This window comes from Cupressus sempervirens, chromosome 5 (assembly GCF_028749045.1).
Source record: "Cupressus sempervirens isolate cs-2001-9-10 chromosome 5, ASM2874904v1, whole genome shotgun sequence".
NCBI classification, from domain to species: domain Eukaryota; kingdom Viridiplantae; phylum Streptophyta; class Pinopsida; order Cupressales; family Cupressaceae; genus Cupressus; species Cupressus sempervirens.
This window is the reverse complement of record NC_143122.1, coordinates 65290106-65307216: the sequence shown is the minus strand read 5'-3', so window position 1 is coordinate 65307216 and position 17111 is coordinate 65290106. Positions and strand designations below refer to the sequence as shown.

The 17111-nt window shown below is 39.7% G+C and overlaps 1 protein-coding gene across 14 annotated transcripts in view; it reads left to right on the top strand.

The window, feature by feature from the left end:
- The window catches only part of LOC149554565 (uncharacterized), a 227159-nt gene that overhangs the window by 94958 nt on the left and 115090 nt on the right, over nt 1–17111 (top strand). For all 14 annotated transcript variants that reach the window (XM_089828619.1, XM_089828615.1, XM_089828614.1 and 11 more), the window contains exons 3-4: nt 3403–3520; nt 4102–4209. In XM_089828619.1, the coding sequence (XP_089684745.1) occupies nt 3403–3520; nt 4102–4209 (226 nt within the window). The remainder of the gene's footprint in view (nt 1–3402; nt 3521–4101; nt 4210–17111) is intronic.

The following is a 17111-nucleotide window of genomic DNA, read 5'->3' as shown; positions in this document are numbered from 1 at the left end:
ACTTTGGGCCATTAAGATAGTAGAGGAAGCACAAGACTTCACTGCACCATCCGGAATAGTTAGAGAAAGGAAAAGACCCAAAAGATATTCTAGTTATGCAACAAACATGAATGATTTTTTTAAATCAGAACCAACCAATATTTCAGATGCTATTAAACGTACAGGTTGGAAGGGTGCCATATGTTGTTTCTTCCAAGTGGATATTTAAAATAAAGCATGCTGCTGATGGTAGCATTTAAAAATATAAAGCCAGATTTGTAGCCAGGGGATTCTTTCAGAAAGAAGGGATTGATTATGAAGAAAGCTTTGGTCCTATTGCTAGATCCACCTTTGTAAGAGCAGTCCTAGCTATTGCAACATCGAAAGGATGGAAATTACATCAGATGGATGTAAAAACAACATTTTTGAATGGAAAGATTACAGAAGAGGTATATTTGGAGCAACTTGAAGGATTTGAAACTCACGATCCTAAAGTTTTTGTTTGCAGGCTCAAGAAAGTTCTCTATGGGCTTAAATAGGCTTCAAGGGCTTGGTATGAAAGAATTGATAAGTATCTCACTAGCTTAGGATTCTCTTAAAATGAAGCTGATCCAAATCTATATTATAAAAGGGATAAAGATGATATGGTAATTTTCATATTGTATGTTGATGATTTACTAGTAATAGGTGATGATCATCTCATAGATCAATGCAAGAAAGATCTAATCAGAGAATTTGAGATGAAAGATTTGGGACTCCTTGATTACTTCCTTGGATTGGAAGTACGGCAAAATTCTGGCAGCATTATACCTAATCAAGTGAAGTATACAGTAGATATTTTGAAGAGATTTGGAATGTGAAATTGCAAGTCTATGTCTTCTCCAATGGAGACTAATCTACATAAACTTAAAGAAGCAACAACAGAATCACCTTCCATAGACTCTAGTCTCTACAAAAAGAGGATTGGGTCTCTTATGTACTTGGTAATTACAAGACCTGATTTTTGCTATGCTGTTAATGCCTTAAGCTAGTTTATGTGTGAACCAAAGGAGATTCACCTAGTTGCAGTCAAACACATTATGAGATACTTACAAGGCATTCTTAACCTTGTACTCAAATATGACAAAGTTGAGTTAGATTTACATGGATTCACAAACTTAGATTGGGGTGGAAGTGTTAAGGATAGAAAAAGTACTTCAGGATGCTATTTCAGTTTAGGATTAGCAATGATATCATGGATATGTAGAAAGCAGTTTTCAGTAGCACAAAGTTCCATACGAGTCGAATACATTGCACCAACAATGGCCTCTCGGGAAATAGTTTGACTTAGAAAGTTACTTGTGGGATTATTGGTCAAGCCATGACTCCTACGATTATTCATTGTGATAATTAGAGGTCCATCAAGCTTTCTGTGAATCCAGTTTCCTATGGCAGGTCCAAGCATATTGAAATTCTTTACCATTATGTTAGAGATATGGTAGACAGGAATACTGTAAAATTAGAATACATTTGTACTATAAATCAGACAACAAATATTCTCACCAAACCTTTCTCTCAAGTGAAGATAGATCACTTCAGGAAAAGACTTGGTATGGTTGAATTATAATTCATTTGTATTCTTTAAATTATTAATAAAATAATTTTATTTTTAGGCTATTGACTGTTATGGGCTCCACCATTTGTATTCATTATTTTAGAGGTGACGATCTTTGAGATAATGGATACTTGTATAAAAGACATTATGAGAGATGACGATCTCTTAGGTAATGTGTTGAATAGTAGAGAACTACTGTTAGATCTAGATGAGTTCAAGAACATTTGTGACATAGACATTTCTATGCCTATGAATCACAATTTGGATAAAGGAAGAATTTATTTTGTGTTCTCATAGATCTTAACTCAGGATCATGTTGTGATATGGGATCGCTAGTACCTATGAGTCACAACCTAGATAAATGAAGAATTTAATCATTCGTTGGATTTTATCCAGTGTGTTGCATTCCATGCAATAGTGTCATCACTAGGATAAGTGATAAGTCATATCACAAGATGCTTATATGACGTAGTATCATGTGTTCCATGATACCACTTGCTCAGAAGATTCAAATAGATAAAGAGTTTTAGTCTATTCTTATTCATCGTAATTGATGATGCTAAATAGAATCACAAACAGAAGAGAAGAAAGATGAGGAAAAAAGTAAGTGGAAGCCTCACATGAAAATGATCATTGGGAGAATGGAGAAAGGAGGACTGATAAGTTAGTTGAACAAGTGCTACAAATGACAGAATGATAAATCTTTCATAGCATAGTGTTCTTGTACAATCAACAACTCCATAACTTGTTCTGATTCGACTACAAATGGACTTGATGGTTGGTTATGTCTGCCACTGGTCAGCAACTGACATGCCTTCAGAACAAGGTTTTTATTATACTTACACTTTAAACTAACAAGTATAATTAATTAGCATTTTAATAATTGATGTCTAGAAAAATGATCAGCAACTGTGTTCAAATGTCTTTTGCAATGTACAAAGCTGATAAATTCAAAAATTTGCTTTAGAACTTGAACTATCATTGAGTCACCATACACTATCAAATCCGATTGATGCTGAGAAGTTTTTCTTTTTAAAAACCACATAAAGCTTCCCATTCCACTTTATTGTTTGTGTGAATATCTAGAAAACGAGATCCTTTGTAATGGAGCTTTCACAGAAGTTCTTGAGAGCAAATCCTCCATGTGCTGTACTATGGTTGTCCCTTGCAGCCTCATCAAGGTTTGGTCTGGTGAACCCTTCCTCGGGAGGGGACCAACTTTCCTATTCTGCTGCTAGATCACTTTACACCAATCTGATCTCTACTACCTTTGATGCCACTTAACCCTTGGGTGGGAAGACACAGAATGCAATTTTTCTTCAACTCCATTTCTTTCTTTGAAGATAAAACTGCAGGTTTATCCAGCATACAAAGAGTTCAGCAAGTCTTTGTGGTAGAAACAAGTGAAGTAGTCTGCTTTGTTTGAATCAGTAACGTGTATGACTTGGCGAATGTTTTGGTTTGCTTTTAGCTAGCAAGATGGTACCTTTACCAATCCTGTTTAACTGACATGGGCGTTAAGTAAAAAAAATACAAAAAATACTGGCAGTTTGGCTCCTCAAATGTTGGTATCTTTTGGTTGTGTTCTCAATATTTTGATGTTGTTTTTAAAGATACTTGACAAGTACCTGTCCACTTTATCATTTGTATAAATAATGTCTGTATCCGTTTGATTGGAAAAATATCATTAATTTTCTTTTAAGCACATAAGCTAACCACCCTCTTCTGAACTTTTACAAATTGAGAGGTAATTATAGATTTACTTTGTGGATATGATGCTTTCTCTGTGGCTTATAATAACAAAGTTTCTGATGGTGATGACCCTGCAGATGCCAGTTCCTGTTCTAAAAGAGCAAATTGCAGCCTTAACTGGTGTCCCATTAGAAAGACAACGTCTTATTTGTCGTGGAAAGGTCTTGAAGGATGACCAACTGTTGTCAGATTATCGTATCCTTATTTTGATTGTGTGCAACTTGAGAACATTTTACTGAACTAACTTTAATTTTTAACAAGTTCTTAAATATTATCTTTATTGTTGGGTAATCAAAATGAACCGAACTATAAATAATGTAGGCACGGAAGTGTTAATGAGAATGCAATTACATTCACTAACAATAAAGTAGTCTTGGATAAAAGTAAGAGCTAGAGGAATCCCTAGTTGGAGAAGTACACAAATTCACGGTTGCTCAACAATCGTGCTCTCCTCACTGGCTACCTATTCGACAATAGAGATTGAATTATTCGAGGCAGGAAATTGAAGCAACAGATAAAACGTTGTGTTTCTAGAGGCGTTTGCATGAGCAAACATGCCAATAGAGGGTACTGATGTCTGAATTTTATGTGTTGCTCTTAGTAGGGCAGATAAATTAGGTAATTGTTGTTTTTAAAATATTGTGACAAATGATTATGTTAACTGGTATTCTAAGTTAACATGGTTCTCTTGATTGCACTGTGTTACATTATCTTAATTTGAGTGTTTCAGTCTACCTCATTTCCCAAAATTATTGAATTTCATTAACTGTAATTAGATGTTGAGGATGGACATACATTACATTTGGTGGTTCGGCAACCTCTTCCACCATCTTCTTCATCAACAGCAGGGACAAATGGAGGTGATGGAACTAGTGAGCAACAAGGTCTGGACAGTTTTATGTAGTTTACTGTTTCTCCAAGACAGTTTATCTGACCAATGTTTGAGGTTTTGGTTGCCAGTGTCCAGATCAAATAATGCAAAATTTTGATATATTCCTTTAGAAGGGACGCCTCTGTTATTTCTCTCATTTAAAACTTTTTTTGCTAGTTATGGATGAGTGACATATAAAGGGAAAAATAATAGGCTTGTCATCAGCAATTAGGTTTTGCTTGGCAGTAAGGCGGTGATGCTATCTTTCTTACTGATTTTGCCAACCTAACTGCCCATTTTATCTTGTTCCTGTAAGAGAGACCATACTTGATTTAAGATTCTTGGTATTTTTAGCTTTAACTGTTGGTATGGCTGCACTGGTTGAATTGGATTCCAAAATTAAATGCTGAAACCTGTTCTTCAACTAAATCATTGGTTTTGTTTAGAGAGTAGCCTGTTATGTTAGTTAATTTCTGAAGATATGGCTAATATATATTCCAATCAATTTTCTCACTAGCATTGGTAAGAAAGAGTAGTCTTAAATATGAATTTGAAATTTGAATAACCAGTGCCGTAACATTTTCCAAATCACGGTTTATCTGCTTGACTTGGCAGTCCTAAATTTTTGCAACTCAGCAAAACTTGGCAAGTTAAATTAATACTTTGAGTTTCCGAAACAAATATAATTTTTTTGCAAAATAGTAATATGGTAGAACATAGATTAACTGAGGTTTGGAAAGGTTTTGGGGACACAGCCTGAGCAGGGTTGAGGAGCATGCTATTTTCATTATTTTTAAAAAGGCAAAAAATGTGTATTTTGAATTCAGTTTGCACGAGAATGCTGAAATGCTATTGTAATCTTTTCTGTTGAGCATGTATCGAGGCAAAAAAGAGTGATTTTGAATGTAGAAATTGCATTTCTTAGGTGTTCAGACCAAAGTAATGAGAATCAAAATTGGATTGGAATCGGCAAGGCTGAATCGAATCGTGAATCAGCCATGAATTGGAATCGAATCAGCAAATTAAAAAAACCCTTGAAATTTAGAGATTTTAATAAGTTAAAACTTATTTCATGCACCTTTTATTGAATATAACTTAAAAACACTATAACATTATCAAATAGACGCTAACATACATAAACATGGAACATAAATGATAAATCATAGGATCATAATGAGTCAAATCATAGAATGTATGTAAGATGAAGATCCATAAGACAACAAATCATAAATGTATGTAAGATGAAGATCCATGAAATGTATGTCTATTGGTATCTGTAAACAAAATGAAAAAGCAAGGCTCTAGCTCAAGCCTCATCATCATACTCAAGCTCGGCTGCAATCTTAGCCTCAACTTCTAAGTATTCTGTTTGCCTTCTACAAAGGCATCTAAGGTAGGACCTAGAGGACTGCTGAGCCATAGCCCCCGAATGTGAGATGGGCTCATGAACAACATCACTAGGGCCTGTGTCTATGCATGTGCATGCGAGTTTGCCAGTCCCTAAACATGCTCCAGCGGCCTTGTATGCCATGGCCACAGCGTCAGCCTCTATCTACTTGGTCAACCCACTCATGGTGTGCCTCAGTGAAGACTGGATCCATAGCCTCAATGAGCCACTCTGATTCTGGATCAATCTCCTCCAGAATGATTGGAGAGGAGTCAGCACCCAAAATCTGTCTGATCCTAAGATGGAGGTTGTAATGAACAAAGACAAGATCATTCAACCTCTACATAGACAACTTATTTCTCCTCTTTGAGTGGATATGCTTGAACATGGACCAACTGTGCTCATATCCAGAAGCATTGCTTCGCTGACTCAAAATACGAATGGCAATTTTCTTATGTTTTGAGGTTGTGGGCCCAAACATTTGCCACCATCTATCTGAAATAAGGAAAACAAAAACAATTAGTTTTATTTACAACTTTAAAATTACAAAATCAAAAATTAAAATGCACAACTTATAAGCCATAAACGTAAGATTCAAGAAAATATTATTTGTACCTGGTTGTTGCATCGTTGTTTGAGCATCTATGACCAACCTGATAGAGAATATTGGTCCTTCTTGATTATTGAATTTGTCTAGCTCAATAGTTGCAGTTGCACTATCCTCATCACTACTCAACCTTTGGATCAATGTATATAGGCCACTGAGAACCTCCTCATCCGCCTTGAAGTTAGGACGGAAACAAAATGTTGGATTCAGATAATAAGCTATTGCATGGATGGGTTGGTGGAGCTGATTTTGTACTATTCTATATTCCCTTTATTTCTTTTTATCAATAGGTAACTAAATAATTGAGATATAATTTGGTCAAACAATTCACAGATCTTCTGAGGTAACCTTAATATCACTATACTGACCATTGATTTGTTAGATTAAAACAAAACTATGGAATAATGCAAAGAACAATTACGTCAAATAGTTGGAAGCAAACCATAGTTTGGTAATTAATTAATGTCTTAACCAGCATTGGAAGTGAAATATCAGAACATAACAAACTTGATACCAAAGCACTAAACCGTTTTCACCAGCCTTAAGTGTGAACGTGGTCTCAAGCTTAATTTAATACTTAGCAATTTAAATCGACCATTTCATATAACATATTCGAAATGGAATTTCATAGGAAGTCCTAACAGACCTTTTTCACCTAAGACTACCATATTGAGTCACATATGAGTATTTTGGCAACATCAAGATTCTCTAGGAGTGCCGATTATATAACCTACTGGCAGTGTCGTTTGATACCACTCCACGTATTCCTCCACTGTATCTCCCGAATTATGAAGCCATTGTAATATGGTTAAGTTGGCTCACGTTTTTATGATGATGGTCGATGCAAGACGTGGAAGCACTTTCCCAACTCGGAATGTCTTAACCCTGTTAGAATGTGATTAAATGGAAATCCCTGTGCTAAGACCTGTCTCTGAAGCTATGCCGTGACCCAAGTTTGAAAGTCCTATCTTCGCTAGCTCTTATTTCCCTTCCCAAAATGTGAATGATGGAACCCGACTAAGGGAAAGAACTCAACACGTAGGTATATCCCAAGATGTATCCAGTTAGTTACTACCTCAGTTGTATGAAAACTATCCTGTTGGTTGTTTATCAGCCTAACCCTGCGAATGTTCACCTGTATATAACCAATCCTTTCCAGATATATAAAGCAACTGCACTTACATATTGCTTGGTCAGTTTCCTCATGCCATTGCTGACTTCTGTGTAGAAGTTGAGAAAACCAACTTCATAGATCCTCAAGAACACCCACATGCAAATATCCTGCAATGAAGAGAAGCCAAAAAATGGAAAAAGAAGAGCTTAGAAGTTCTCAAAAATGTGAGAGCAAAAAATGTATTCTAAGTTATGAGAACAAAATACAAAAGTTGAACCTTTTAAGGTGAACGAAACCCTAAAGGAAAGAAAACTAGGTTTGCACATTATAATTAATAAAAAATATTAATTATATGCACCTAAGAGAGCTAAAGCACCTAGAGTAATAAATAACTTACTCTAACACCCCTCCTTAAGCGAAGCTTAGGAGGAAGCTAACCTAGCAAAGCTATGAAAGCAGGAAAATGGGACCCAACAACAAGGCCTGATTAGGTACCCAAAACAAGGAAATCTCTGTAAACCGAAGACAAAGGAGAAAACCCAGTGGGAAAAACCCGTCTCCAAAAAGAGATGAAAAAATAAGAGAAAGAAAATGGCTCAAGAGACTCTCAAAACCATAAACAACCCCCCCATGAGAGAGAGATGAGACATCAAAGCCTCCCCAGAATGAGGAAGCCCTTGTAGAAATGAACGAACCAATGGAACCCCAATGCGGAAGAAACAAGGGCACAGAACAAGGAAACCATTGAATGACAGGAAGGCCTAACTGATGCTCAAAGGAGTAGACATGAGGATCCTGAAAAGGAAGCTCCAATGCAGGTGTGCTGACACTGTCATGAAAGAGGAAATGAACATCCTCTGTAGAATCCGCAACAAGTGCTCCTGAAGGCTCGATGAGTGGCGCTGGAGGGTCCGACAGAGCTGAAGAAGAAAAGACTTCAATAGGATGTGGTGTGGTGATCTCAGGAACAAGACAAAGGTTCATGTGTCCTGACTGCACCACATGATGCTCTCGCGAAAGAGAAGAAGAATGCTCCAATGATGGAGATGGTGGACCAAAGTGCAAGAAGGTGTAGAGACGGGTGGTATGATCAATTGTCCCTGTAGCAATAAGGCCTCTTGTTGCACTATCCCGAATGTAGACTAAATCTGCAGTGAACTCAACTATCTTCCTTGATCCACTGTGTGTAATTTGATACATCGAGAGAAGATTTGCAGAGAGAGATGGAACATACAATACATCATTGAATGTGCCATCTTTAATGCGAATTGAACCTTTCCCGCAGACTGTTAGAGCAGTGTTATTCACCATGAGAATATGAGGAATTGGAGAAGCCTCAATAGAAGAGAAGACCCCTTCAGAAGATGCCATATGGTGAGAAGCACTTGAATCCAGTATCCAAGGGACCTGGGAAGGGGATGCAATGGAAGCTCATAATGCATGACCCTGTCCAAAATCCAATGAAGATGTCGAAGAGGTGGATGAAGACTGAAAGGCAGACCCCTTTGAGGTAGAAGAGGATGGGGATGAAATAGAGCTCTTTTGAAGAAGAGCTTGCAAATCTGCAATTTGTTTCTCATAGCCATCAAATCTCTTCTGAAAACAATGTGCCTCATCATGAGCTCCTTTCTGACAATAGGAATAGGAAGGAGTCTCAGTCTTCTTTTTCTCCTTCTTCTTAGAAGAAGAGGACAGGCCAGTAGAGTGCTGAGAAGAGGAATCGGATATTTGCTTCAGCTTCTGCTCCTATGTATCCTTGGCAAGTAATGCCTATGATGATGAACCTGTAAGTGAATCCATCTGAGTGAGCTTGGACTGCTCACGAGTTAACCTATCACAGAATATCTCAAAAGAGGGCATTTGATGTCTGTTACCCAAGGCATCCATAGTGGAGTAGAAAGTGGAAGAAAAGATCTGATACTGTCCTCACAACTTTGAGAGTATCAAAAAAATACACTCATCATCTGTTTTGTTTCTACCACATCCCTGCAAGACTGTGCGCAGAGATTTGAACTTCATCAAGAAGTCCTCAATGGTGGGAAAGCTGTCAGGTGTCAAAGAAGTCAACTTTGCATCAAGCTAAAGTGCCCGGAACTCATTCACTTGGCCAAATAAGGTCTGAAATTTGAGCCGATGAGCTCGTGGAGTAGTCAAACCATCCAAGTGAAAGAGTAGACTGTCTGAAATGTTCACTGCAATCAATCCCATGGCTTCATCCATTTTGTTTTTGTGCCGAAGAACTTCAAAAGGGTGCTGCAAGATAGGTTGGTTCGCATCTAGACATGACCATAAGCCTTTTGACATGAGAAGCCTAGTCATCTGTGTCTTCCAGGTGTGATAGTTGTGTGGCATGAGCTAGATCACAGAAGGATCTGACATTGAGAGAAAGAAAAGACGGAAGGAGAGAAAGAAAAGACACAAGTAGAAGGGTTTGATTTTGAAGCAAATTATAGAATAGAAAATGCTCCCCCCAACAACGAATAAAAATATCCCCCAAAACCAAAGCAACAACTATGGAAAAACACAAAAACTGAGAAAAGAACCTGGAATTCGGATGCAGAGAAGAGGAAAACAGAAACCTCTACTTCAATGCCAAATTTGGAAGCTCAAACGAACTTGGAATCAAACAAAACTAGCACCATTGTCTCCGTCTCTGAGTCAGCTTTCGGGCGCTTCTTTCGGATTGCAAAATTGCGTCCGTATGCTCAAGTTATGAGCAAAAAATCGACTATAGGTCCAAAAGAGGAGCTCACTAGAAAATTACAGACACTGCTAAATTTGACGCTCGTACGGCCATCACCGGGAAAAAAATCCGATCAGCGGAAAGATGACGTCATTAGCCGGAAAGATGACGTCATGTTGTCAAAAAGGTGACGTCAGCCGGTTGCCGGAAATGTGATGTCAGCTGACAGAATGATGACATCAACTGACGGATTGTTGACGTGTCCTGTCTAAAAATGACGTCAATTGCCTGAGCGGCGGAAATGCGAAGATCGCCAATGGCGGTGGCACCCAGGAGGAGAACCTGGCAATGCCGGTGGTGGAGGTGCTCGAGCGGCAGCCGGGCCGGTGTGGAGCACCAGTAGCAGAGCTGGCCGCAATGGGCGTTCGGTGGGGCCTCGGTCGCTGTTGAGCAGAGCGTTTTTTAAATGCAAATTTTTATTTTTATTTTTATTTTTTTGTTTGTACGACCATATGGTAGCGTGCACGGGGGGCAAAAAAATTTCCCAGAGGCCCAGAAGCCAAACACTACAAATTTTATATGTTTCTTGACTGCAAACGGCCTTCTGGATCCATTGGCGACGTCCGTTTGAGCCCAAAGTGCCCTGAAAATTCACCCTTCACCCTTTTGAAGAAAAAAAAACTCCGAAAAAGCTGGGGTTTCTGACTCCATTTCGTATTCTCATTTTATTATCATTTCATACTTGCATGGAGGTTGACCAATGCATCTCTGTTTCGTATCTATCATTTCACTCGACATCAATGACAACTTCTAAAAATTTCCCAAATTTATTTTGACATCAACGACAATATTTCCATCATAGGTATCCCTAAATAATTGTCTCAATAAAATAAAGGACATTCGAGATCATTTAGCAGCAATTTGACACCAAATAGAAGAAGAAGGCATGGCGGCGATCACCCTGAAAAGTCTATCATCTTCCTATGAGTACTTTGTTGAGTCTCTCAACATTGCTTTGGCTTTGTGGAATTGATGTTTTCCGTTCTTTCCATGGTGCTATTACAACCAATTCATCTTCCAGAGAATAGGCCCTAACAGCCAACTCCCCATCTTCTTAGTCTTCTAAACAAACATTTGCTGTTTCGATATTAGAAGGTGTAATATCCCAAACAAGATATTTACTGATTTTTGTTTTAATCAATACACTCAAATATAAAACCTTGCAAATAATTTCCAGCACATCCGAAAACCAAAAGAAATTCCAATTAAATCACCTTTCTTAGATACAACATTCACACTTGGATGTAAGCAAAAATGGAACACAATGCTACAATAAGACCAGAAGATTCTTCAGATGAATATAACCTGTTATTTCATAATAGCATCCAAGAAGTTGAACATAAAACCATGAATTACAAACTGATAAGGTAAAACCAGCAAGTCTTATACTTCCCTAAATTACGTTATTGTATTATACAACAGCAATACAATAACCAGCACTACGAATCCAATCCTAAATACATATTAATAGTCAGATTGGAATACTAGAATAAGAACCTGTAAGTGCTACTGAAACACTGGAAGTGATGTTTCCCGGGACAATGGGTTTGCGTCCATTGTCTGCTAGCACGAGGGGCTACGTCCTCCAACTAGTTGAAAGCTTAAGCTTTTTGAGACTCTCACAAGAGAGGAAACTGAACTGAATAATAGAATCAAGCATACCCAACAATGAGCCTCTTTCCCTTTTTAATACGCAAACCAAGACTCTTCGGCTCCTTTCTGGTTTTTGTCTTATTCCCTTGTGGCTCTTCAGCTTCCCTAAGGCGTTCCGTCTTGTTTCTTCTTGCCCCTTTGTCCTTATATATATATAACATTAAATCAACCTTTTTAATATATTGAGCCTATGTCTTATAGTCAATTTAATATTGCATAAAATAAGACTTCAATATTTCTAATGTTCCAAAAGGGAACATTACAGAAGGCCCGAAGAAGAACATTCATGCAACTACTGCCATAAGTTGTCATATGAAACTTGAGTGCCATAAACGCTTGGCTGCTCTGGCCAAGAAAAGTGGTTCACAACCTAAAGAAAAGGCTACAAAGCACACTGAGTAGAGCGAATCTGCCTTTTACGGCTCCATGGCTAAAAGACCTGCAGACTATGTGAAATCTTTTGTCTTGTATATTTTTTCAGGTGCCTTATGACTCTTCACTCATTGCCGGATTTTTTTGCAGACTTTTGACCATTCACAAATTCTGTTATTTTTGGAAGGGAAGACTACACCATTGTCAAAAAGGGCAGTGAATAAACCATAGAATTGAGTTCCAATTTTAATCCAAACTTTATGTAATTGATTGAATTTGATTAGTTTGAACTAGAGCTTCAAATCAGAAGATAAGAAATACACCATGAAATCAAGAAACAAGGCACAACACACAATTCACAGGAATATGATGTTGAAATCCAATGCAGGAGAAAACTATGGTGATAATAGCTGCTAGGATATACTGACCTAAGCCAGTCTGACAAATCTTCAATCCAATAATAATTTTAAGGGCAACAACTCTAAGGAGCAATAATCCCCATTCAGATCAGCAACTCTAAGTGAGAAGAACCTCCTTATAGCAATATCGTGAGAATGCTCGAAATAACAGAATACAAAGTGATAGCAGAACTCAGAATGAATCTACTGATCGCAGGCCACTTCGAGGGGGTAACCTCCTTTGAGCAAGCTCAATACAATAAATTCGTCCGTGCCCATCAAGGGCCTCAACCTATTCTTATATACTGAGTACGATCTAGAAAAGTAATACTACCTATGCATGTGGGATAATAAAATATACTCACGGGACGACTTACAAAGCATATGCGTCCAACAACACTACTCTGACAAAATAAACAGAAGGAACACACAGGTTCCTAACATCCCCTCTCCCTTAGAAAAAAGCTTTGTCCTCAAAGCTTAAGGTGTGGAAATTGTTGTTGAATCTGAAGAAGGGGTTCCCAGGTAGCATCCTCTGGTTGCATGCCATGCCACTGAATCAAGACCTCAGAGATGGAGCGAGAGCGAAGCTGGCGAGTGAGCTGGTCAATGATTGCCACCGGCTCCAGGATAATGGATCCTTCCGTATCCATTTCAGGGAGAGTAGTTTGTGCTCTGACAGTGGTACCCAGAACTTTCTTTAGACAAGAAACATGAAAGACTGGATGAATGCGGGAAGAAGGAGGAAGTTCCAGTTTATAAGCAACTGAACCAATCTTTTGCAGAACCTTATAAGGCCCATAAAATTTTGGGGCCAGCTTATGACGCCCTTTCAGCTTTAGGGAGGATTGTTTGTATGGCTGTAGACGAAGAAAAACCATATCCCCAACTTGAAATGAGCGCTCAGAACGGTGTTGATCTGCTTGCTGTTTCATCCGATTACGGGCCATGTGAAGATTATCCTGTAAGGTACGAAGAATCTGATCCCTGCTGCGGAGAACTATGTCAACTGCCTGGACTGGTGAGCTGTTGGGAGTGTAGGGAAGGAGCACTGGAGGTGCCTGACCATAGACTGCTTCATATGGAGTCATTTTAGAGGCAGTGTGGTAAGAGGTATTGTACCACCATTCAGCTAAAGGGAGCCACTTGGCCCACTGATGTTGCTGTTCGGAAGTGAAGCAACGAAGATAAGTTTCCAAGCATTTATTGACAATTTCAGTTTGACCATCAGTTTGTGGGTGATAGCCCGAACTCATCTTCAGTTTGGTGCCAGTTTTTTGAAACAGTTCAGTCCAAAAATGACTGGTAAAAGTTGCATCACGATCAGAGACAATGGAAGAAGGGAGTCCATGAAGACGAAATATCTGGTCCATGAAGATTTGTGCAACAGAGGAGGCAGTATAGGGGTGGCTGAGGGCACAAAAATGACTATATTTCGAGAGACGATCAACCACAACCAAGATCACTGTCTTGCCACCGGATTTAGGAAGCCCTTCAATGAAATCCATAGAAATATCAGTCCAAATCCGTGTAGGGATGGGCAATGGTTCGAGCAAGCCAGGAAGGAGGGTCGTTTCACCCTTGTGGCGTTGGCAAGTATCACATTCAGCCACCATCTGTTGAATCGTCTGTTTCATCCCTTTCCAAAAGAAGTTTCTCCTTGCTCGCTCATAAGTTTTGAGGAAGCCTGAGTGCCCTGCTGAAGGAGAAGCATGGAGTTCATAAAAAATAGCCTGATGTAGAGCTGGGTTCTGAGGAAGCACTAGCCGACCCTTGTATCGAAGAGAAGCACCATCCCAAGAGTAATGTGGTATAGCAGAAGGATTATTGGCTAGCTGGTGAATGATTTGAGATAAAGAAGAGTCACTGTCATAGCCCTGTTGAACAGACGCTAACCAATTGGGAATGGGCATAGAAATAGCGGAAAGGGAAGCTTGATTATCAAATGTGCGAGAAAGAGCATCTGCCACAATATTCTCCTTACCCTTCTTGTAGGTGATCTCATAATCATACCCCATGAGTTTGCTGACCCATTTCTGTTGTGTAGGAGAGGATACCCGTTGTTCCAGGAAGTATTTCAGACTTTGGTGATCGGTTCTGATGCAAAAATGACTCCCTAAGAGGTATGGCCGCCACTTCTGTACAGCATGCAAAATAGCCATCATTTCTTTTTCATAAGTAGAGAGGGCTAGATTCTTACCAGAGAGGGCTTTGCTAGTGAACGCAATAGGATGGTCATCTTGCAGGAGAACAGCACCCAATCCATTGCCGCAAGCATCACTCTCAATAGTGAAGGGTTTGGAAAAATCTGGCATCGCGAGAACAGGTGTACTGCACATAGCCTGTTTCAGTTGTTCAAATGCAGTCTCAGCAACAGGGGTCCAGGAGAAGGCATCCTTTTTTAACAGAGCTGTCAATGGTGCTGCAATTTTCCCGTAATCTTTGACAAACTTGCGGTAGTAGCCAGTCAACCCCAAAAAACCCCGAAGGCTCTTGAGAGTTTTAGGATGCGGCCAAGTTTTCATGGCATCTATTTTTGTAGGATCCACCCGCACTCCATGGTGTGCAACAATATGCCCGAGATACTCCACTTCCTCCTGGCCAAACACATATTTAGATAGTTTTGCACAGAGTTGATGATCAGAGAGAAGTTGCAAGACAAGCTCCAGATGATGGAGATGCTCTGCCCAAGTTTTGCTATATATGAGGATATCATCAAAGAAGACCAGAATGAATTTCCGGAGGTATGGTCGAAATATGTTATTCATCACTGCCTGAAATGTTGAAGGAGCATTCGTGAGGCCAAAGGGCATGACTAAAAATTCATAGTGACCATCATGTGTGCGGAAGGCAGTTTTAGGTATATCCTCCTCATTAACCCGAATTTGATGATACCCAGAACGAAGATCTAACTTGGAGAAAAAATGAGCCCCATGAAGTTCATCAAGAAGTTCATCAACAACTGGAATGGGGAACTTGTCCTTTATAGTGAGATGATTAAGTGCTCGAAAATCAATGCAGAGTCGCCATGACCCATCTTTTTTGCGAACAAGCAGAACTGGAGAAGAAAAGGAACTGGTACTAGGGCGAATAATACCTTGCTTCAGTAAGTCACGGACAAGTATCTCGATTTCGGTCTTCTGATGAAATGGGTAGCGGTAGGGCCTGATGTTGGGCGGAACACTGCCAGGAAGGAGCTGAATACGGTGGTCCTCTGGACGAGAAGGAGGTAATCCCACAAGTTCAGCAAATACACCAGAATACTTGTCCAAAATGTGTTGGAGATCGGCAGGAGTGCTAGAGACTGCTGATGGCTGCATCTGAATGGAATGGAGCTGAGTGATGACACCATGTGAATTCTTCTTAAGAAGTTTTTCCATACGGTGTGAACTGATGATGCTGAGAGACCCTGGTTGTAAGCCTTTCAAAGTGTGTTGGTGCCCCTCGGCTGAAAACTGCATCCAAAGTTCAGCAAAATCCCAGAGAATGGGGCCAAGAGTGCGTAACCATTGGGCACCCAAAACCACATCACAGCCACCTAAGGGTAAGGCAAACATGTCAGAGCGCATGTTATAATCTCCAATAGAGAGACGCACATTGCGACATTTCCCTTTACAAGGTAAAGTGCCCCCATTGGCAATCATGACTTCAAAGCTAGAGCAGGGATGGATAAAGCAATCAGCCTGTTTGGCTATTCGTGGATCAATGAAGTTATGAGTGCTACCAGAATCAATGAGTATAGTAAGAGGGATCTTCTTGAAGAAACCCTGGACCCGCATGGTTTGTGGAGTAGTGACTCCTGCCAAAGCATGGACAGATATCTCTGGTGGAGCTTCTGGTGAAGGAGGTTCAGGCTGGTGAGGCTCAACCGCATCATCCACTGTTTCCTGAGCATCTACATATTCTTCCAGTTCCGGTGGAGAATCCACATCCAAGAGATAGAGCTTTTGCTGAACACATCTATGGCCCCGAGACCATTTCTCATCACAATTATAACAAAGCCCTTTGTCTCGCCTGACTCGCATCTCTGTTTCAGACAAGTGCTTGATCGGAGTAGTTCTGGGAGCTGGTATGACTGGAGGGTTGTGAGAACCTGTATTTCTGAATGGAACAAAATTAGATCTGGAGCGTTGTAGAGCACTAATCTTGTCTTCCGCTAACTTAGCCAACCCAAGGGCTTCCATCATTGTAGTAGGTCGAAACATTTTGACTTCTGAGCGAAGTGCATCCTTCAGACCACTGACAAAACAACTACGGAAGAATTCATCAGACAAGCCCTCTGTGTGATTAGCTAATTTTTCAAACTCTGTCTGGTATTCTCTTACAGTGCCTGTTTGACGCAGTTTAGTAAGTGCTCCTGTGAAATCATCAAAGGAACTAGGGCCAAAGCGCTCCAAAATGAGGGTGCACAATTCTCTCCATGTTGGGCCTACATTAGCCTTGATGTACCAACGGAACCATTGAAGAGCTTCATGTTCCAAATGAAAAGATGCAAGGGGGACTTTGTGGTTATCCAAAGTATTATGCAAGCTGAAATACTGCTCTGCCCTATAGATCCATCCAGTCGGATCAGAACCATCGAAGCGTGGAAAATCAAGCTTTGGTCCACGGAAATTGCCAGAAGAGGACCCAGTATCTCCT